This window comes from Apodemus sylvaticus, chromosome 5, assembly GCF_947179515.1.
Source record: "Apodemus sylvaticus chromosome 5, mApoSyl1.1, whole genome shotgun sequence".
NCBI classification, from domain to species: Eukaryota; Metazoa; Chordata; class Mammalia; order Rodentia; family Muridae; genus Apodemus; species Apodemus sylvaticus.
In genome coordinates this window covers 8,889,443-8,910,954 of record NC_067476.1, presented here as the reverse complement: position 1 = coordinate 8,910,954, position 21,512 = coordinate 8,889,443, and the positions used below count along the sequence as shown (strand labels likewise).

The window sequence follows — 21,512 nt, the reverse complement described above, 5'->3', positions numbered from 1 at the left end:
GGAGGAAGGGGGAAACAGGACCTATCTTCTTAGGGCAGGCAGGAGATGGTTCCCATAGGTTATGGTTTTGGAGATGCTGAAACCTTGAGAGCCGTGTGCAAGTGTGACAGACGGGTGTGGGTTCTAAGCAGAGAGCAACAGGTACGGAGGTAGCACATCCAGCCCTCGCACATACAAGACGTTCCATGGGGCGAGGCCATGGAGTGTTCGGTCCTCTGAAGAGCTACTAGGGTCATGGTGAGGAATTCTGCCCAGGCCAGCAGAACCAGGCTGTAAAGTGCCAAGAAGGCCAGGCGCTGGTCTCAGATCATGGGCCCTCTGCTCCTGGTAAGCTGTGGGAGGGTTTGAGGAAAAGCTTAACAGCTTAGAGTTTCCAATCTGGCAATAAACAACAAAACAGGCTGGGTAACAGGTGATCCGGCGCACAAAAGAGACAAGCAAGACTGTGAGTGCCAGGCCAGCTGGAGCTATAGAAGGAAACTATCACAAAGAAAGAAAGAAAGAAAGAAAGAAAGAAAGAAAGAAAGAAAGAAAGAAAGAAAGAAAGAAAGAAAGAAAGAGAGAGAGAGAGAGAGAGAGAAAGAAGGAAGGAAAGAAAGAAAGAAGAAAGAAAGAAAGAAAGAAAAAAAAGAAAAGAAGGAAGGAAAAGGAAAGAGATTCTGTTCTGGTTGCACAAGAATGGGAGAGTCGAGAAGGCATGTGGAGTGGCTGGAGAGATAGCTCAGTAGTTAGAATCCATCCATATGTACGCTTTTACAGAGGACCCAGGTTCAGCGTCCACTTTAGACTAGGAAGCTCGCAGCTCAGGGGATCTGACTCCCTCTTTTGGCCTCTACAAGTATCAGCACTCCTGAATCCAGCACCCACACAGACAAAAAATTTTTAAAAATTGTTAAAATACCAGGTATATAGTGGTGCACATCTTTTTTTAAAAAAAAAGATTTATTTTATGTATATATATATATATATATATATATATATATATATATGAGTACACTGTAGCTGTCTTCAGACACACCGGAAGAGGGCACTAGATCTCATTACAGATGGTTGTGAGTCACCATGTGGTTGCTGGGATTTGAATTCATGACCTTTGGAAGAGCAGTCAGTGCTCTTAACCACTAAGCCATCTCTCCAGCTGGGTGGTACACATCTTTAATCTCAGTGCTCAGGAGGCAGAGGCAGGTGGATCTGTTAGTTCAAAGTCAGTCTGGTCTATGGAGCAAGTTCCAGGACAGCCTACCAGAGAAACCCTATCTCAAAAAAAAAAAAAAAAAAAAAAAAAAAAAAAAAAAAGGATGTGAAGGACAAGAACAAAAGAAGGAAGAAGGAGGGGGAGGAAAAAAAAAAAGACTAAAATAAAACTCATGGTCAAAGGCCCACAGGAAAATGATCCATCAGAGTTGTATGATGTAGTTTCCTTCTCTGTGAATTTCAAGGAGCCTTTGTGGGCTCCAGTCCTGACCCCGACCACATAACTCTCAACTGAGGGATGTCTTATACTCCCCTTGGCTAAGGCCTCTCCATTTACCCAAGGGCCTGATTAGGTTGTTTCCATCCAAGAACACCTGCTCCAGAGCCCTGAAGCAGCTGCCACAGCCTTGCCCTGGGGAGAGGCAATCAGTCCTACAGAGGAGGCCTGGCTCGCTCTTCCTGGTCCTTCATGTCTTCATGAGGAGCTGGAAGAGAAAATTCTCCCAGGCCCTCAAGGATTGCCCTGCTTGGATCCTCTGAGCTGTCCCTCACTGCTTGTGAACCTTGAATAGATGCTACGCTCAGTGACTATACTATAGCCCGAGTGTGATCATGAACTAACAGTATCAACAGAGCTAGGGGACTTATTAAAAACACAAATCATTTGGCCGCGGTGATGCACACCTTTAATCCCAGCACTTGGGAGGCAGAGGTGGATCTCTGAGTTCAAGGCCAGCCTGGTCTACAGAGTGAGTTCCAGGACAGCCAGGGCTACACAGAGAAACCCTGTCTGGGGGGGAGGATTTGTTTTTAAGGTGTGTGTGTGTGTGTACACGCACACATATTAGTGCAGGTACAAGAAGGTCAGAGGAACAAGATGGATCCCCTGGAACTAGAGTTAACAGACGAGTATGAGTCATCGTGTGGGTGCTGGGAATTGAACCCAGGTCCTCTAGAGGAGCAGACAGTGCTCTTGGCTGCTGAGTTGTCTCTCCAGACCCCACCATCAGGTTTTCATTGTGTTGTGGTATTTGCTGTCCTCAGTACAGGTAATGGAAGACACACCTTGTGTGTGCTGGACAGGGGTTCCAGGTCCTCCTGACCCTCCATTTTCATGAGTTTCATTTACTGCTGAATCCTTAGTACCCACCCCCAGCCCTGCTCAGTCCCTGGAAGGTTAATCGAATTTTACAGGATGAATGGAAATGTTACTTGCTTTAGATCATGGCCATCCAGAGGGAAATATTTTCACCCTCAGAAGAACAAAACATCACACCTTCAGCTCTGGCTTAGAGTCCTCAGAGCTGTGGCAGGTGCTGAACCTCTCTGTCCTGGCCTGGAGTCCACTGGCAGCCCAACCTCAGGAGGCACCAGAGGGACCCTGACTGGACTGGGTGCTCACGTAACTCATGTTCAAGGGCTGATGTGGTAAGCAGGTAGGAAATGAGCTCCGCTGAGGGAGGAGCCTGTCTGTACTGGCAGAGGCTAAGGCAGACCCAGTCAAGACAGGGGATCCCCTACCCCTCACTCCTCCAGCCTTCTAAGTGCCGCTAGGCCCAGAACCTGGTCCTTTGTGACTCGTGGAGAGAAGTCCCCCATTTCCCACGTAGAAGCGCAGAACCATGTGGAGTAGCCTCTAACATCACTGGTACCCCAGATGGCGCATCCATAGCATCCGAATTGTAAAGTGGAAACTTGTAGTTTCTTTGGAAAGTTAATTATGTCATATGATGTTTGGCTGGGCCACACAGGTGAAAGGATGTTTTGCTGGAGCAGATACATTAAAGGACTAAAATAACTATGGTGTATAATAACTATGATGACCCCACAGGCAGTGGGAGGGGGAGCATGGGGTTAGTTCGCTCCGCCTCACTATTCTTCACTAACGACCCGCATGTATTGATTCGACTTACATAGTTTGTTGAGCTGCCATTGAGAGAAACTCACCCAAGAACTGCAACTGCATGAAGCTCCTGCAGCTGCTTGCCAGTTCTGCGGCCTTCCCTCAGGCCTGCTGGCAAGCCTGGTGGTTTCTGTAGGATTGGACTACAGCTGCTGGTTTGTGTCTGGTGTCTGCCTGCCTAGAGGACTGGTCTGCACCTGCTGAGTCGTATTTGGAGTTTGCTACTGGACTGAACTGCACCCAAAGATCAAGCTCACCCCCAATGGACTACTGCTGAACAGGTCTGCTTCCCCTACATCCTAATAACTTTTCCACTGCCTTCTGAGTGGCAGGCTAAAGGAGAGGTTGAACCCTTATTAAAAGCAGGTTGCAAAAAATGTATGCCTACAGGATTGAGTCTAAATTCCCCATACTCTCTTCTCGGTTGTGTGTCCAGAAGTAGCAAAGAGCATTCTGACCTCCAAGGTTAATGCCCTACCACTTGGTGACTTCTGGTGGCGCTATTCTTTACAGCCAGGGCAGAACCCTGGCTCTCCAGAGGCTGTCCTTGGCTTCTTACAGAACTAGGATGGCAGACACAGCAGAAGTGCAAAGGGCAGGAGTGAGAATGTGACCCCAGGCTGGACCGTGACCAGGCCCAACCTGATGAGCAAAAAAATAGGAGTGTTTGTTCTTCTGAGGACCCACACCCTCCATCCACCAAAAGGAACATGGCCACCCAGCCAAGAAGCAACTGCCTGCTAGCCTGCCCCCTCCTCCTCTGCCCTCCCTTGTCCCTAGCTCAGAAGGTGTCCTGCCCCGGCCTGGAGAGACACAAAGAGGCTCAGCTGTTAAGTGAAGTATAAAGTGCTAATGCAAAAGGCTTTTATTGAAGGCCTACTGTGTGCTGAGCACCAGGTATGCCTGCAGTTCCTGCACTTTCCACCAGCCAGGGTGCTCATGAGGCCCAGTTGTGAGGCAGGGAAGGAGCTGAGGTGGAGGTAGCTGGAGGCAAAGGAGCTAGGCCCTCAGAGGGCAGGACTCTGGGCTCTGGTCAGCCTGAAACCCCAAAGGCAGAGGCCTCCCCATCCCTGAGCCCACTGGGCTCTAAATCTGCATGCAGAGTCAAGAGTCTTGGGGCCTTAGCCTCTTCACTCTGTGACCTTCAGGAATGGACTCTGTCTCTGAGTGGTTCTCCCACCCTGGAATGGGTCCAGAGGATTGAAGACTGGCTGAGCCAACACAGCAGTCAGGTTTCTGCTGGCTCTGTCAACGCTTCCTCTCCACTCTCATTGCTCCTTTGGAGTTCCCACTTGGACCTCATGGGCTAGGGGCCAAGGGGGCAAGAGAGAGAAAAAGGAAGTCAGACGTAGAGATGTCAACAGCTATGGAGAGAGACAGACACAACAACAAGATGGAGACAAAAGCTAGAGGAGTCAGAGAGAAAGAGAGACGAGGTGGGTTGGTGATCAGAGGAGAATCAGAAGGAGGGAAGAGAAGAGAGCCGAGAAGGGAAACCCAGGCCACGGACTGGTCCTCTTCTAGGTCCAGCCTCACCTACAGTTCATCCCTGGGGTGAGGATGGAGGCTGTGTCCACTGCTGCCAGCCAGGGGCAGATGAGGATCACGAAGGGTCTTTAGAGAGCCAGTCCAGCTAACGAGGCGGCCACTGTCGTCATCCCAGGGGGAGGATGTCTCGGTGTCACTGAGCCACTCGGCGTCTCCCGCATAGTGGGTTGGGGATGCAAGCAGAGGCCTGGCTGAGTAGGCCTGGAGGGCCCGAGGCCAGAAGTGTGCTTTGTACTGGTCGCTGGGAAGTGAGAGAAGAAACCTAAGTGGACTCACACAGCTTCTCCCTGACTCCAAGACAGAGCTGGGGCCTGGACTGTCTGCAGCACCTCTGCCCTGCCCAATAGCCCTCAGAGCTACTTGAGAAGCAGCATTTTGAATATCCCATGATGAAGACTCTCAGGCTCAGTACAGGGAAGTCATGGGGTTGAAAGCCCGCGTGGACAGGGGCTGCTTTTGCAGGGTTCCTGCACCCACATCAAGTGGCTCCCTACTGCTTGTGACTCCAGCTCTAAGGGGATCTGATGCCATCTTCTGGCCTCTGTAGACACCTACACTCACATGCAAATACACACACAGATACACGTAATTAAAACTTAAAAATAAGCTGGGCGGTGGTGGCGCACACCTGTAATCCCAGCACTCTGGGAGGCAGAGGCAGGCAGATTTCTGAGTTCAAGGCCAGCCTGGTCTACAGAGTGAGTTCCAGGACAGCCAGGGATATACAGAGAAACCCTATTTCAAAAAAAAAAAAAAAAAAACGAATCCAAAAACCAAGAAAGAAAAAAAAAGAATGAAAGAAAGAAACCAAATCCAAAACAAAAAACAAAAACAAAAAAACAAAACAAAAAAAACTTAAAAATAAATCTAAAAATAAAACCCACAGGGACACAAACAGCACGGTGTTCACATCTAGCTGAGTGTGGCATCTGAGCTGAGTGACCTAGATCATGTGGGTGAACGTTCAACATCTTCCTCTCTGTAGCTGCCCACTAAGGGGTTTTGCACTGGACTCCTGGCTAGGGTGACCCTGCCCTACCCAACCCAGGTCTCACTTTGGGTGGCGATCAAACATGATAGGCAGGAACTCATCCACAGGCAGCATGCGGTGCAGAGGCTGGGACGCTAACAGTTTGCGAGCGCCTGCCAGGCTCAAGGTATACGCGAGTGTCCAGTAGGAGTACCCGGCCACCACGAGACCAGGCAGCCCCTCCACAGCTACCTCCTCCTCGGGGTTCACCTGCTTCCGGCCAAGGTAGCTGCAAATGACAGCAAAACTGTCAGAAGTCCCTACAGAGGCGGGGGTCTCCTGGCCCTTTCCCAGATAGGACAAGGTCAGGCTCTACAGGAAGGGCTAGCTAGGACCCCAGAATATAAAAGCAGACCCGAGAGGCATGCCCCATCTCCCTCGCCCACCCTGAGAGGCTCCCTGCCTACATCAAGTCCCATGACAGCTTCTGAGTCAGCACACCCTCCATCAGCCGTTCCAGCCGCCTCCGGAAGTTGTCCTTAAAGCGCACATCATCCTCAAACACCACGACCCGGGCCAGGCCCCTGGCAACCACCTGCAGGGCACATGACAGGGGAGAGGACTCTGCAGATTTGTGCTGTCTTCCTCCTACCAGCCTAGAGCCAGGCCAGCAGACTCTTCCTGGCTATGCGCCACATACCAAATCCTGATCATATCATGTAGCTCCCGAAACGCGCTGGGGCTCCCGCTGCCTAGGGACTGAAGTCCATCCTGCTCTGGTATTCATGGCCCTAGAGCTGGCGCACCACAGTCTAGCTGGTAGAATCCTGGTGGCAGTCGTGCTACAGTCACTGAATACTAAAGCTCAGCCTCGGAGAGAGAAGCACAGGTTCTTGCTTTGTCATCAGAAGCCAGGAATAGGTAAGGGGATGTGAGAGACTCCGCAAAATTACTCCTAAAATTCTGATGGAAAGCTACTCTTTGTAACTATGGAAGAAAATGTGGAAAGAATGTGAAATCAGCTGGTAAAGAAAGGGTCAGCTGAGTCATTCCCTCAAACTGTTCACAGATGGTAACTAGCAGAAAGATTGCCCATGAGCACACTTCTTGAAGGTGGAAGAAGGGGAAAGCTAGATACATGCACTGTCTCCTGAAGGGGGCGCCCTCGTGCCCCAGTGCCCACCAGTTCTCCAGCACTGCCCCTCAGCCAGGGACTAAGGCTGAGTGTTCCAGGGACTCCAGCTTTCCACTCCTGACGACCCCTTCTCTTCTGTCGGAAGTTTCACTGCCCATCCGACCCCAGGCACGGGCAAACTAGTACATATGTCGTCAAAACCACCTCCACCTCCCCGACAAAGTGCAGTCTTGGGTCTGTCTCGTGATGTGTGTCACCCTCTAGAACCCCATGATGTCCCCTTCCTTTCACATGTGTACACTTACATCTGGAGGCCAGAGGGCACTGTTGGGGTCTCTTTCTCTACTGCTCAACACCTTCTTTTGCTTTGTTTTATTTTTGGGGCAGGGTTTCTCTGTGCAGCCCTGGCTGTCCCAAACTCAATCTGTAGACCAGGCTGACCTCGAACTCACAGAGATCTGCCTGCCTCTGCCTCCTGAGTGCTGGGATTAAAGGCCTGTCTCACTCTTTTTCCCCCTCAATGTAGCAGAGTTGGGGTTTATTAAATATATTTTAAAGTATATTTTTACGGACCTGGAGGGCTAACTCAGCTGTTATGAGCATTTGCTGCTCTTACAGAGGATGCAGATCTGACACCCAGGACCCACATGGCAGCTCACAACCATCTGTGATTCCAGGTCCAGGGGATCTGACACCCTCCAAGAGCACTGTACACATGTGGTAGACAGACAGATGTGAGACCAAACACCCATACATATAGAACAGTTTCCTTGTCCCCTGTGTTACCAGGGAAGAAGCCCCACTAGGGAATAGGGACAGTGGGATAAACCACCACTCTGGGGTGTCAGGGAAGTGTTGAACACGAGGGCTCAAAGGACCTTCTTGTCAGACACACTCACCACTCACTCATGCAATCACTTGCATGCCAGGCAACCAACTAAGACACCCAGCTTCTCGGCCATCCCTGAAGGGCGTGGTCCAGAGGGCAGACATCCTCACCTCTTCCCAGATGGAGTAGTGGCTGAGGAAGCAGCCCACCTCACCCTTGGTCAGTGTGCGGCCTGAGTAGGGGTCTTGGTAGCCAGGGAGCAGGTCCACACCGAGGTGTTTGAGGATACTGCTGTTGAGTGTCCTATGAGACACAAGCACACATAGGTATCAAGCACCAACCAGGGCCTCCAGCCTAGGGGCCTCACCTGTATACACTGGAGAGAATCACACAGGAGCCTGGGTTAAAGGAGGACTCAACTCGGTAACTCCTTCATGTGGCCTGGGCTTGGAGAACTCTGGCCTCTTTAAGAAACCCTCAGGAGGGCGGGCGGTGGTGGCGCACGCCTTTAAACCCAGCACTTGGGAGGCAGAAGCAGGTGGCTTTCTGAGGCCAGCCTAGTCTACAGAGTGAGTTCCAGGACAGCCAGGGCTACACAGAGAGACCCTGTCTCGAAAAAAAAAAAAAAAAAAAGAAACCTTCAGGAGGGTGTATTTATGGACTCTGTTTGATGGGGAAGCAACGCAGCACAAGTAGACAATCTTTTCTGCATCAAGGCCCATTAAAGGGCAGACACCCTGCAGGGCAGCCAGGTATGATGGTGCAGGCCTACAAGCCAAGCTCTTGAGAGGCAGAGGCAGGCAGATCTTTGAGTTTGAGGCCAAGCCCAGTTTACATAGTGAGTTCCAGGTCAGCCAAAGCTATGTGAGACCCTATAATGAGAGGGAAGGAGGGAAGGAAAAAGGGAAGGCAGGCAGACAGACAGGCAGGCAGGCAGACAGACAGGCAGGCAGGCAGACAGACAGACAGTACAAAGCAGTCCCTGGTGCACCCGTGTAATCTACCTCTTGGGAGGTAGAAGCAGAAGGATCAGGAATTTAAGGCCAAACTTAGCTACATGAGAACCTGCCTCAAAGAGGAAAAACAAGACAAGATCCAGTAGGATGCCAGTGGCTCAGTGGGATACAGTGTTTGACGAGAAATCCTGAAAAAGTGAATTCAATCCCCAGATCCCACAGTGAAAGAAGAGAATGACTCCCAAAACGTGCCCTCTGATCTCTACGTGTGTGCACCCTCATATATACAAAACACACACACACACACACACAAATAAGCTTGGAATTTTTCTAAATAAACCCCAAAAGGGGCTGGAGAAATGGCTCAGTGGTTAAGAGCAATGACTGCTCTTCCGAAGGTCCTGAGTTCAAATCCCAGCAACCACATGGTGGCTCACAAACATCTGTAACGAGATCTGATGCTATCTTCTGGGGTGTCTGAAGACAACTATTACATATAATAAATAAATAGATCTTTAAAAAAAACAAAAGAAAAATGGGAAAATTTCTATTTGTATGTGTCTGTGTCTGTGTCTGTGTGTGTGTGTGTATCTGTCTATCTACCTACCTATCTATTGATCAAAATATATATAAAGTTGTATATATATGTGAACAAAAAGGACCTAGGGTTTGAAGCAAGCAGCAGCTGTCATCTGGGACATGTGACGGTGACCCTGGCAGCAGTTATAGATTGGCCAGTTGTGGTTGTAGTTGAATCCCCGTGGAATACAGCCAGACTTCACCCATGCTCGCCACTCTAGCCCCCAGGGACCTAACTCTAGCGTGGAGAACATCCCTGAGACTATCTACCCCTTAGCCAGGTGTTGGACCCTGGCTAACCTCTCCCTGGACTCTCAGGGGCCACAAGAACCAAGCTTGCCATGTGATAGCCCTCAACCCAGGCCCCAGGGGTCTCTGTACTACACCCTTCTCCCTCAGGTGGGCTGAAGGAAGACATTTTGTCCTGTTGGCCTGCTCTGGCATTCCTGAGACAGCAGGACTCAGGCCCTATGTGGCTACTTCCTGGATCTTTGGGAATCTCATTAAACTGGTCTGCTTGTCCATTCCTAGGGTCTCAAGACAGGTGTCATGATCCCCAAGCCACATCCCTGGGGGGCCTCACCTGCCATCCACAGCATCTACCACCTGGGCAGAGATCTCCATCTCCCAGAGAGAGCTCAGCATCCGAGCCCGGCGCTGGGGTCTGCGGGCCAGGCTGATGACAAAGACCTGGAGGGAGTGGAGTACATATGAGCCCAAGGAGGGGCTGCTGATCCACCCCGCCCCAGGTCTGGAGCTTGGAGACTTACTTCATCAAACCCCATTTTGCTGGGCTTCTTTGGGGGCCGAGATACATGAGCTGAGGCTAGCATGGGGGGCCCATCCACTGCAAAAGGAAACAACACCCCCCAAACCCGGGGCATGAGTGCCTACTGACTCCTGGTCACAGACCCCTTGGAGTCCAGCCTCATCCCCACCCCGGCTTCACACTGTAGCTCCAGCACACCTAGCAGGACAGATGAGAACACAGAGGTGCTGCAGGAAGAAGGGCCTGCTCACTGTCAGACCAAGGCTCGCATCCAAATGTGCTGAAATCCATGCCTAGTAAAGGAGCATTGTGGGAAGGCAGGGGACCCCAGGCCTCACCTAGTGCTTCCAAAATCAAGTGGACAAAGTTGGTCTTCTCTTCCTCCAGCCCCTGGTGGGGCTTCACTGCTACATTCATGTATCCGTAACGACGGTCATTGCACACGTGCACTGAGACCCCTGCAGAGAGGCTGTGTGAATGCTGGAGCGAGGCACAGTAGGCACTGCCAGCGACCCAAGTTTTCTCTGAGACTCAGTTGTGCCACAGTGGCTGGGGCACTGGGCGGAACTTCCTGCCTACATGCTGCAGACCTCACCAGCACCCCGTGGACAAACAATCAGGGCCCCTCCCTTCCTGACCCTCAGGAAAGGTCTCCCCTTTCCAGATCGTCTTCACGGCCCTAGCCAAGCTTCTGTCTGGGTCCAGATCCCACGGCCTCAGTGTTCTCGGTGTCCCACACCACGGCTTTAATTTCACCCTTAGCTCTTCCTTGGGGTTGTGGGGGTTTTTTGGTAAGGGAAGGGGAATTGAGACAGGGTCTCAGTTTGTAGAATACTGGCAAATTGGGGTGTGGCTCAGTGGTAGAGCAGCATACACTGAAAAATAGGACTGAGGTGTAGCCTAGGGGTGCACTCTGGGTTCTATTCCCAACACTACACACACACATACACACACAATCACACACACACTCACTCACACACATATACACACACACACATACACACTCACATACACACATACACAGTCACACACACAATCACACACACACATACACTCACACACACACACTCATACACACACAATCACACACACATACACACTCACACACACAATCACACACACACACTCACACACACACACACAAGTATATATAAATTTATAAATTTGTGGGGCCGGGGATTTGAGACCGGGTTTTTCTGTGTAGCCCTGGCTATACTGGAACTCACTTTGTAGACCAGGCTGGCTTTGAACTCAGAGATCCACCTGCCTCTGCCTCCATAGTTCTGGAATTAAAGGTGTGTGACACCTCTGCCCAACACAAAGATATAAATTAAATAAAAAAATCAACATCAGGGCTGAGATGGCTCAGCACTGTGGACCTGAGTTTGAATCTAACACACATGCAAAACAACAACAAGAAAAGTAAAAGAAAAAACCCTGGGTGTGTGCATGTCTATAAACTCAGCCGTACTTGTGGGGATGGATAGAAGGGTTGTTGGGGCTTAATGGTCCCAGCAGGCTTTATGAGAGACCCTGCATCAACAAGTAAGAAGGGGGGACAGGGAGGAACAGGACTCAGCCACACCCCAGTGCGATCTCACGTGCCAGTCTGAGACAACACAGCACTGGCAGGTGAAGAGTAGCTCTGTGCCCATCAGCTTCCCAGGCCGGCCCTGTCTTCCTGTCCTGCCTCGCCTGAACTGTGCACCTCACTGTGCCCCACCGCCTGCCTTCCTCTGCTCCTTCCTATCATGGGGTCTTCACATACACTGGCCTTTCTGCTTCAAAATACTTTTTCTTGGGGAATGCAGAGTTGGTTGGGTGGTTAGGAGTATTTGCTGTCCCTGCTAAGAACTCAGGTTCGATTTCTGGAACCAACATGGAGAATTGCCACTTCCTGGAGGCACCGAGCATGCAAGCGGTACAGACACGCAGGCATAACACTCATACCCAAAATAAAATAAGTCTACAAAAAGAAAACACTTTTCTTACTGCTTGCTTCATTATTCCCTGCCTACACTTCAGACCTCAGCTCAAGAGTTTACTTCCTACATGAGACCATCTCTGACTAAATCAACTCTAGCCTGAGCCACCAGCACACCTATAATCAAGGTCTCCTTCCTGTCAGTGATGACTGAATTGTGAGGGCCTGACTAAGTGGACCTCAGGCTCCAGGGGGGCAAGGATTCCCTGATTACCACTATCTCCCCAGTGCCTGTCACACATTGGTTATTGTCACACAGTGGGTGTTCCATAAATATCTCCTCAGTAAAGCAATACCTGAAAGTGACAAGTGGGAACAGCCACTAGACCATCTCCTCCACTAGGCAGTAAATTTAAGAAAGACAATGACCTAAAGGACCAGCAGGAGTTGACAGGATGAAATGTGAGGTGGAGATTGGCATGCTAAGCAGGGGGACCAGCAGGTGCAAAGGCCCAGGGGTCTCCAAAGCCTGCTGAAGAAAGCTTGGTCCTCACCAGCAGCCTGGCAGGCATAGGCAAAGACAATGATGTCATCAAAAGGCCAAGTGTAGTTAGGATGAGGCGGGAAGAAGGCAAGCTGTGCTGTTTCCTCAGTCTTCAAGGACACCAGGAAGGTAGAATGGACCATAGGGACACGGAAGCAGCCCTGACGCTGGCGGTTCTTAGTAGGAAAGTATTCAGCTGTGCGGCGATAGTAGCCCTGAAGGAGAGAATGTTCTGGGATGAGGCCTTGAAGCCTCAGGATCTATCCTCCCAGGGACTTGGGGCTCCTGAGGCTTCACCCAGTCTCACCTGTGGAGTTATCCCACACCAAAAGTTGGAATAATAGGTCTGGGAGTCCAGCATCGGGGCCACCACTGGCAGCTGCCGCTCTATGAGAAGCTTCAGTGTCTGGTTGTCAGTAAGAATGTTGTCTGTATCTGCAAACTGGAGAAGCGCAATGTCACGGGGTCCTGTCTCAGCCTCAGGACCACAGTGCACTGAGTGCGAGTTCCTCCACAGTGGCTCTGGGCAGCCACAGAGAGAGCTAACCAGGGCCAGAGGGGGTGGCTAGAAAGGCAAAGGCACATGTCGCCAAGCCTGACCCCTGGAATTCAGCCTCTGCGACCCACATGGTAGAAGAAATCAACTCTGGAGAGCCATCCTCTGACATGCACACACTACCATGCATGTGCACATGCACATACATACATTCATACATACATACAGGATACAGATATGGGGGGAGCTAACCATGTCTGACAAGGGGCCATTCTGTGATGCTGGCTGGTGAGATCTAGCTTAGACAGTAGATCCAAAGAACTACTCCGAGGGGACTGATTAAAAGGACTGGTGGCTCTTCCAGAGGACCTCAATGGGACCCAATGATGACTCATTGACTCAATGGTGACTAAGTGGAGCTAATTTCCCAGCCCTCTTCCTCCCTCTGTGGGCCACATGCACATGATGCACAGGCATACATGCAGGCAAAACACCCACCTTCATAAAACAAACATAAGTCAGGTGGTGGTGGCACACACTTTTTGGGGGGGGGGGGCGGATTTTGTTTTTTTCAAGACAGGGTTTCTCTGTATAACCCTGGCTGTCCTGGAACTCACTCTGTAGACCAGGCTGGCCTCGAACTCAGAAATCTGCCTGCCTCTGCCTCCCAGAGTGCTGGGATTACAGGCGTGCGCCACCACCGCCCGGCTGGCGGCACACACATTTAATCGCAACACTTGGGAGGCAGAGGCAGGTGGATCTCTGAGGCTAGCGTGGTCTACAGAGTGAGTTGCAGGACAGCCAGGATTACACAGAGAAACGATGTCTTAAAAACCCAATGAGCAAACAAAACAAAAATATTGGGAAAAAAATCTATTCTGAGTTCTAATCTAGGGATCCAGGCTCAGTTTATACTCTAGGCATACAAAAGCTCAGGAATCTAGGCCCAGCATATAACCTAAGACCTGTACAAGGAGCCAGGATTAGTATCTAGTATGAGCTTAAATACAGGGTCTCAACTCAGTCTCCAGAAGATCCATCCTATGGATGGTTTGGCTATAACCAGACTTACGGGAGCAGGTACTAATTCTCCCACCTACTCCCCAGCCAGGCTTTCTCACCAGGATGTAGTCAGCGCCCCAGTCCCTGGCAAAAGCCAGCGCTTCCTGCCGCAGCTCCATCAAGAACTGATGCCTTTCTTTAGTCCAGTGCTTGGGACCCTGTTCATCTGGGTAGGACCTGGAATGGAGAAAGGTGAGATGCTCTCTTCAGCGAGGGGCCTCTCGTTCTCTGCGAGGGGAATAGACTTGTGTGCTCTGGGGGCCGCGCCCTGGGGAATGACTGTTCTCTATCTTCCAGCACCCTTGCTCCCCACCCCTGCCCCCATTTAACCACCTAGCCTCCTCCTCAGGCTTCCAGACCACAGTCGCATAGTCACGGCCCACAGCAGCCAGCCATTCTCGGAGCATCCCTGTGGTGTTGTCCACGTTGTGATCTGTGGCACACCTGTGAGCACAAAACAGAACGACTGTCCTGAGAGCAATGGGGGAAAGATGTGTGCTACAGTGGAGGTGTTGGAGGTCATGTTGTGTGGCCTCAGGCAAGGTCTGTGCCTCTCTGTGCTTCACATCGTCCCTTCTAATTCTGTGCATTATATGAGCCACATCCTCAGCCTGAGTGCACTTGGAAAAACGGAAAGTCCCTTGACCTTAAAGATTGTACCTGCCGCATCCCCTCACTTCCGTCCCTCTTCATAACTCCACAAGTCAGGCCTTTTCCAGCTCAGAATCAGACAGAATGGTTCTTGCCTTTCTCTCCTTACCTAATTCCCTCAGCTGTAATTGGGATCACACCATGCTCTGACAAACCCTGAGAAGCGCTGGTGGGTGGTCCAAGCTCTGTTACCACCACGAGCACACACAGCTTTCCCTCTGCTGGGGAAGGAAAGGGCTCTAGGAATACAGGTGGAAGGCTTAGCCAAGAGCCCACGTTTTAGGCGATGCTGTTTCTTTAAGCCAATTCCCCAGAAGTGAAGACTAACTACGTGTCAAAATCTTACAGGGGTGGGAACTAACTAATTCCCCAAGTGTGGGATGACTGTGGGCAGCCTCCCCAGGCCACAGCTCCACCCCAGGCCAACTTTGGTGTGCTGTGAGGAGTAGTCTATCTCCAGCCTCTGCTCGGGCTCCTCCCTGTTTTGACTTTTTAGACAGGGTGCTGTAATCTCTGATCCCACCGTCCTGTGAGACCGCACCCTTGGCTGTCAGAACCAGCCAGCTCCTCTACCCAGAGAAGCTAGTAGTATCACTCAGGAGGGCACTAAGCCTGATGCCCGTGCCCAGCATGCGGCATGGAGCTGAGGGTTCCCTCCACCTGCTCTCTAGAAACCTTAATCTGATCCTTTCTGTGCTGGGCCCCAGGGGATTCCAGAGGCTCAGTGGCAGACCACAGATGGACTGCGAGCCCCAAGGGCTGGGTCGGAATTGACAGGCCTAATTAAAACCCCAGGGGAGCCCGGAAAGCCTGGGGACCCGTAGGGAGCCCACAGGAGGGCTGGGTGTCCCTGGCCTGAACCCTGGCCTCAGAGGTCTGCTCTTGCCCCTCGGGGCTGAGGAATCCTGCGGAGGACCCACGAAGCTTGTCTGGGAGGGAGGAGCTTGTCCGGGTAGTGTCTTGGCAGGAGCGAAGAGGCCTCCGGGTCAAAAGCCTTCCTGGGTCCTGAGGCTTGATGCCCAGATGTACCCACCCCTGGATCTCTCACCAGAGGGCCAGCCTGGCCCGGGGATAGTCCAGGCGCTCCAGGGCACCCAGGTAGTGGGGTAGAGAGTGTTCAGCATTGCGGGCCAGGATGGCAAGAACCACGGTGGGTAGCGTCGGTTCCGAGACACCGGCAGCCCGGAGCTGCGGCATCAGCAGGAACAGCAGAGGTAGGAGCGGCTCAACGCGCATGGCGGGACTCGGAGGCTGTGGAGGGCCCTGGGTCTCCCACCATTGCAGGGAGGGGGGCGGGACGGGCGGGGCATGGAGGCGGGGTCTCTGATGGGCGTGGCTACTGCAGTGGGGCCCCTGCGCCTCTCTTGGGCGCCTGCATGCTCCACTGTCCTCTTCTTCGCCCAGACCCTAGAGGTCCAGAGTCAGACACTTGTTCCAGAATCGATCTGGGGTCTGCCTTCTCCGTGTGGATCTCGAAAGGCGTTGGCACAGAAGAGAGGTTCCGTGGGCCATGGTGGACCGCTTGTACCCTGGGCGTTCATCTCACTCCTGGAATGCTGACACCCGGGATTCCCGGCTCCCTGACCCTCAGCGGTGGGCCCGGGTGGCTGCAGCCTTCTCGGGGAGCCCCGGTTCCCGCCCCCTGCTCCATCTGAGGCGCCCTCTAGCGTCCCCAGGCAGTAACTCTACATACCCTGCAGATGAGCTGGAGAGCAAGCCCCAGCTTTGGGGAGAGGACCCAGTGCAGCTGATCTGGCGACTTCCGCGACCTCACATCACCTCCACATGCTGAGGCCCTTAAAGCAAAACCATTCTTTCAATTTGATAAAATTTAAAAATTCCATCTTTAATTTCCCAAAATAAGATCTAACCTACATCATCGCATTGCTCATCAGTTTGATGCTGAGGATGATTTCATTTGACATAATGTGTGTTTGTTTTTTCTTTTGAAAGAAAAGACAAAACAAAACAGAACAAAAGGCCGGGCTGGGCGGTGGTGGCACACGTCTTTAATCCCAGCACTTGGGAGGCAGAAGCAGGCGGATTTCTGAGTTCGAGGCCAGCCTGGTCTACAGAGTGAGTTCCAGGACAGCCGAGGCTACACAGAGAAACCCTGTCTCGAAAAACCAAAACCAAAACCAAAAACAAAAACAAAAACAAAAACAAAAACAAAAAACAAAAAACAAAAAAACAAACAAAAAAAAAACCCAAAACAAAACAAAAAAACCCAAAAAACAGAAAGCAAAGCCCACTCCGACTAAGGGCAGGACTTAGGGGTCACCACAGAACCTCTGATGATGACCCATCTCCCCTCTAAAGTAGGAGACACAGCCTTCTTTGGGACAGAGCAAATCTTAGGACCCTATTAGAATGAAAGGGAAGCTCCAACCTTTCTTAGGAGAGAAAAAAGGCAAAAAGGTGAGGGAAAGGGGCTTAAGAAGTCCCAGCTGAGTATCTGCCACCAGCCTCCAACATTCACTTTCCCTGAGTCTCCCAATTCTCTCGGGTAAAACCTGACTGACTGGTGATGGCTAACAGGAGGATTTGCCACAGGGAGACCTGGAGAATGATTGTGCCTGAGGCTCTCTCTGCAGGGAGCCTGAGCTTGGTTGGAAGAGCAACCTCTCTTATCCATCCACCCTCCGTCTGCCTGAGTGGTCTGCTTTCCTAGGGTTGCCCTTCAGCCTCTTCAGGACTCTAGGAAGGGGGTAGTATACACTACCTCTATTGAGAGGGGATGGAAGGAGCAGGTTCAGCAAAGAAAGGGCTTACCTGATGATGAACAGCATCTCAGGGGCTGAAACCTGGACTCAGACCTCTACCCAGGCCAATGGTCCTGCAATGAGAAGGGCCCATGGAAACATCCTGGAGAAGAGGCAGGCTCTGGCACAGGGATTCCCAGTCCCCATGAGGAGGACTCTCCCTAAAGTTGTCCCCATCCTATACATGCAGAGCCACTGCCCACTCTATTAGTGACAGGGGTGCTGTGGTCAGAGTGCTTGTGACCCCCCCACAACACTCAGATCTGAAACCTAATCACCAGCATCAAGTACTGAGAGAGAGGAGAGACTAGAGAGATGGCTCAGGGATTAAGGGCACTGGCTGCTCTTACAAAGGATCAATTCCCAGAACTCATTTATCAGCTAACAACCATCTGTAATTCTAATTCCAGGGGATCCAAAGCCTTCTGGATTCCTCGGGAGCCTGGTGGGTCACATTTATAATTCCAGTGCTTAGAAACCTGAGGCAGGAGGATGTGCAGGCTGGGCTACAGTGAGATTTTTGTCTCAACAATAATCAATTAGTAAAAAGTAGGGCTGGAAAAAATCTCAGCAGTTAAAAGCACTGACTGTTCTTGTAGAAGACCCAGGTTCAATTCCCAGCACGCACATGGAGGCTCACAACCACCTGTAACTCCAGCCCCAGGGGATCTGACTGCATCTTCTGGCCTCTGCAGGCACCAGGCACTTGAATAGTGCATATACATACAAGCAGGCAAAATAGTCAAACACATAAAATAAAAAACATCTTTGTTTTGAGACATGGTTTCCCTGGCTGTCCTACAACTTCCTCTGTAGATCTCTGACCTTGGACTCAGAGATTTGTTTATCTCTGCCGGTCAAATGCTGAGATTAAAGGGGTACACTACCACCAGTTCTCTCTCTCTCTCTCTCTCTCTCTCTCTCTCTCTCTCTCTCTCTCTCTCTCTTTCTTTCTTTCTCAGGTCCTCACCAGATACCAGGTCTTCTGGGTCTTGACCTTGGCCTTTGCAATCTCAAAATTGTGAGCAAAAGCTTTCTTACACTAGGCACTGTGGAGCATACCTGCATCTTGGAACTGGATAGCTGGAGGCAGGGGATCCTGAGTTCTAAGACATCCTACAACTACATAGCAAGACTGGCTCAGGCCAGGGATAGTGGTGCACATCTATCATCCTGACTCTCCGAGCTGTCTCAGGAAAACAAACAAAATAGGCATGGACTTGGGAGTGGCTCAGTAGGTAACACGCCTGCCAGACAAGCTTTAGGACCCACATTCACATTCCCAAAATTCAAATAAAAACTGGGCACAGGTACACAAGTCTGTAACCCAGATCTGAGGGGTTCAGGAGGACCCCTGAAAAGCTGACTGTTACTGGCCAACTCATGAAGGCCAGGTTCCGTAAGACTCACAAGCTAAGGTGAAGGGATGAGGACATAGTTCCATGGGTAAAGGCTTGCCATGCAAGCGTGAGAACCCGAGTTCAGATCCCCAGAATCCAGTTAGCGCTGGATGCCCAGCTGTAGTCCCAGAGCTACAGGGATGTGGGAAACAAGAGAACCACAAGAAGTTCCCGGACCAGGAAGCCTGGCACATGCTGAGACAAACAGGAGACACTGTCTCAGATGAGATGCAGGGTGGAACTGACACCTGAGGTTGTCTTCTGGCACTGGCACCACACACACACGCACGCACGCACGCACACACGCGCACGCGCACGCGCACGCACACAAGCCCTGTGTGTTTTGTTTTTCTTAGACAGGGTTGGGTGTCAGGATTATAAACCTCCACAACCATGTCTGACCCAAGCTGGTCTTGCTATGTAGTTGCAAAATGTCTTAGAATTCAGGATCCCTTCCTTGCCTTTGGCTACCCAGTGAACTAAGGTATACTTGTGTACACATACACATGAACCTGCATGTGTACACACACAAATTTAAAAAACTAAAAAAGGTAAAGCAGGCAGTGGTGGCACATGCCTTTAATCCCAGCACTCTGGAGGCAGAGGTAGACCAGTCTCTGTGAATTTGAGGCCATCCTTCCTCCATCCATCCTTGCCAGACAGCCAGGACTACACAGAGAAACCCTGTCTCAAAACAATAACTACTATGCCGGGCGGTGGTGGCTCACGCCTTTAATTCCAGTGCTTGGGAGGCAGAGGCAGGCAGATTTCTGAGTTCGAGACCAGCCTGGTCTACAGAGTGAGTTCCAGGACAGCCAGGGCTACACCGAGAAACCTTGTCTCAAAAAAAAAAAAAAAAAAAAAAAAAAAAAAAAAAAAAAAAAAAAAAAAGAAAAAAAATACAATAACGTGGACAGAAATCAAGGAAGACACAAATACATGCATACATCTCTCACACATATAAGTGAATAAATTATACACATGTACACATACTATACATATACATATTTTGAGAAAAGAGAGGAAGAAAGAAGAGGAAGGAAAGAAGGAACGCCCCTGGGAAAAGCTTACATTTCTGCTGCTCACCAGTGATCTACAGTATTTTGTCGTAACAGCCCAAACAGACTAAGATTGTAGATTCCTCGCTCGCTCGCCTTCAGTTCTCTACTCCTTAGCAACCAACATTCCTTCCTCTGTTCCCTCCTCAGGGCCACCGCCCTCCAGTCTGTCACTGGTCCTGCTCCCCGACGCTTTCCCCACCAGTCCTGCCTGGAAAACTTGTGGAGCCCAGCACACATCCAGGCAGCCACCCAGCCCTGCACCCCTGTTCCCTGGCTCCTGCCCTCTGTCCTTGGTGCCATTGCAAATGTCCTCAACTCTGTCTCTGAGCAAAGAGCTCCACACTGGGCTTGGGAGAAAAGAGGCAGCTACAGCCTGGCAGCCCCTAAAGGTTCCCCTTCCCCCAAGCCAGCCCATGTAGTCTTTTACAATGACAGAAGTACCCCCTCCTCCCAACTGCAGAGCCCCAGCCTTCCTACCATCCCTTTCCTGTACCCACAACCTCTGCTCCTCCTTCCAAATTCCAAAGGCCTTTTATTTCCCCCAACTTAAAATAAGAAAGCAGTGAAATGTCTGTGAGGCCTGTGCAGCAACTCTGTCTCTCGCCCTCCAAACTTCTAGAATGGAAAAGTCTTTCATTTCCCTTCACTACTTGATCCACACAACAAGCCCCCCCCCCCAGACCAGCATTCTCAGCTACTCCCCCAGTGGACTCTTCCTTTTCCAAAAGAGCTGACAGAGAGCCACACCCTGTCTGAATCCCTAACTTGTACAACTGACACCCCACTTGTATACAAATTGTCTCAAAATAGAATACAGTCTTCGGCAAAATCTAATGTCCCTGCCCTTCTCGGGAAGGGCACGTCTGTGTGCTTAGTCCCTGGAAAAGGACACCTGAGTGTCTGTCCCTGACACAGTGTCCCTGCACTCAGCCACCCTCCTGCATTCCACTGGGATGCTTGAGTAGACACTGCGCCTCTCAATGTCACCGTGACTAAGCTTTCTCTCTGACACTTACCCTGCCTAAATGCCAGCTGTTGTGACTACCGGTACCTGTAACTCAGCTCTTGGTTGGGAGGCAAGATTGGCAGGAAGCAGGAGTTCAAAGCCAGCCTAAGCTATAGTAGAGCAAGATCTTGTCTCAAAGAAACAGCCCAAACCTAGGGCTCTGCCTTGTCTAGCTCCAGAATCTTATTTGGAAGCTAGAAAGTCCAACATGGCGTCTGGTGAAGGCCTGTCCCTCACAGATGGCCAGGACTGCTGAGAGGGCTCAGTGGGTGGAGGTGCCTGCCACCAAGCACGACAACCTGGATTTGATCCCCACAAGGCACATGATGAAAGGACATACCAAATCCTGAAAGTTGTGCCCTGACCACCAGACATGCCTTGCACAGACGTGAATGTTCACGTACAAAATCAATCAATAAATGTAACAAAGAATACATTAAAACAAACAAACAAGCCGGGTGGTGGCGGCACACACCTGTAATCCTAGCACTTGGGAGGCAGAGGAAGGCAGATTTCTGAGTTCGAGGCCAGCCTGGTCTACAGAGTGAATTCCAGGACAGCCAGGGGTACACAGAGAAACCCTGTCTCAAACAAACAAACACAATGGCTGGACAAAGAGTTTGCCTATCTTGTGAGGCTCTGGGTTTGATTAAGAGCATCAAAAAATCAAATACATCCATTGGCGCTGCCCTCAGCATAGATGGTGGGCCCTGTGGCTTTACC

The 21,512-nt window shown here is 51.0% G+C and overlaps 1 protein-coding gene across 1 annotated transcript; it reads right to left on the bottom strand.

Moving 5' to 3' along the window:
• Window positions 1-3,932: 3,932 nt before the first annotated feature.
• On the bottom strand, window positions 3,933-15,850 carry Cercam (cerebral endothelial cell adhesion molecule). Its single transcript, XM_052182029.1, has 13 exons — window positions 15,609-15,850; window positions 14,243-14,353; window positions 13,969-14,086; window positions 12,659-12,793; window positions 12,362-12,566; window positions 10,222-10,341; window positions 9,885-9,961; window positions 9,698-9,804; window positions 7,750-7,882; window positions 6,083-6,210; window positions 5,701-5,904; window positions 4,634-4,886; window positions 3,933-4,403 (listed from the first exon to the last, which is right to left on the bottom strand). Exons 1-12 carry the CDS (start codon window positions 15,794-15,796, stop codon window positions 4,634-4,636), a joined length of 1,779 nt encoding a protein of 592 aa, XP_052037989.1. The 5' UTR covers window positions 15,797-15,850; the 3' UTR covers window positions 3,933-4,403.
• Between the last annotated feature and the right edge of the window lie 5,662 nt (window positions 15,851-21,512).

Excerpts from the sequence above, each read along its gene's own strand:
- Cercam (XM_052182029.1), bottom strand. The coding sequence starts at position 15,796 with ATGCGCGTTGAGCCGCTCCTACCTCTGCTGTTCCTGCTGATGCCGCAG. Across the intron at positions 14,354-15,608 it reads CGGGCCAGGCTGGCCCTCTG|GTGTGCCACAGATCACAACG; the intron begins GTGAGAGATCCA and ends TTGTGCTCACAG. Across the intron at positions 5,905-6,082 it reads AAGCTGTCATGGGACTTGAT|CTACCTTGGCCGGAAGCAGG; the intron begins GTAGGCAGGGAG and ends TGTCATTTGCAG.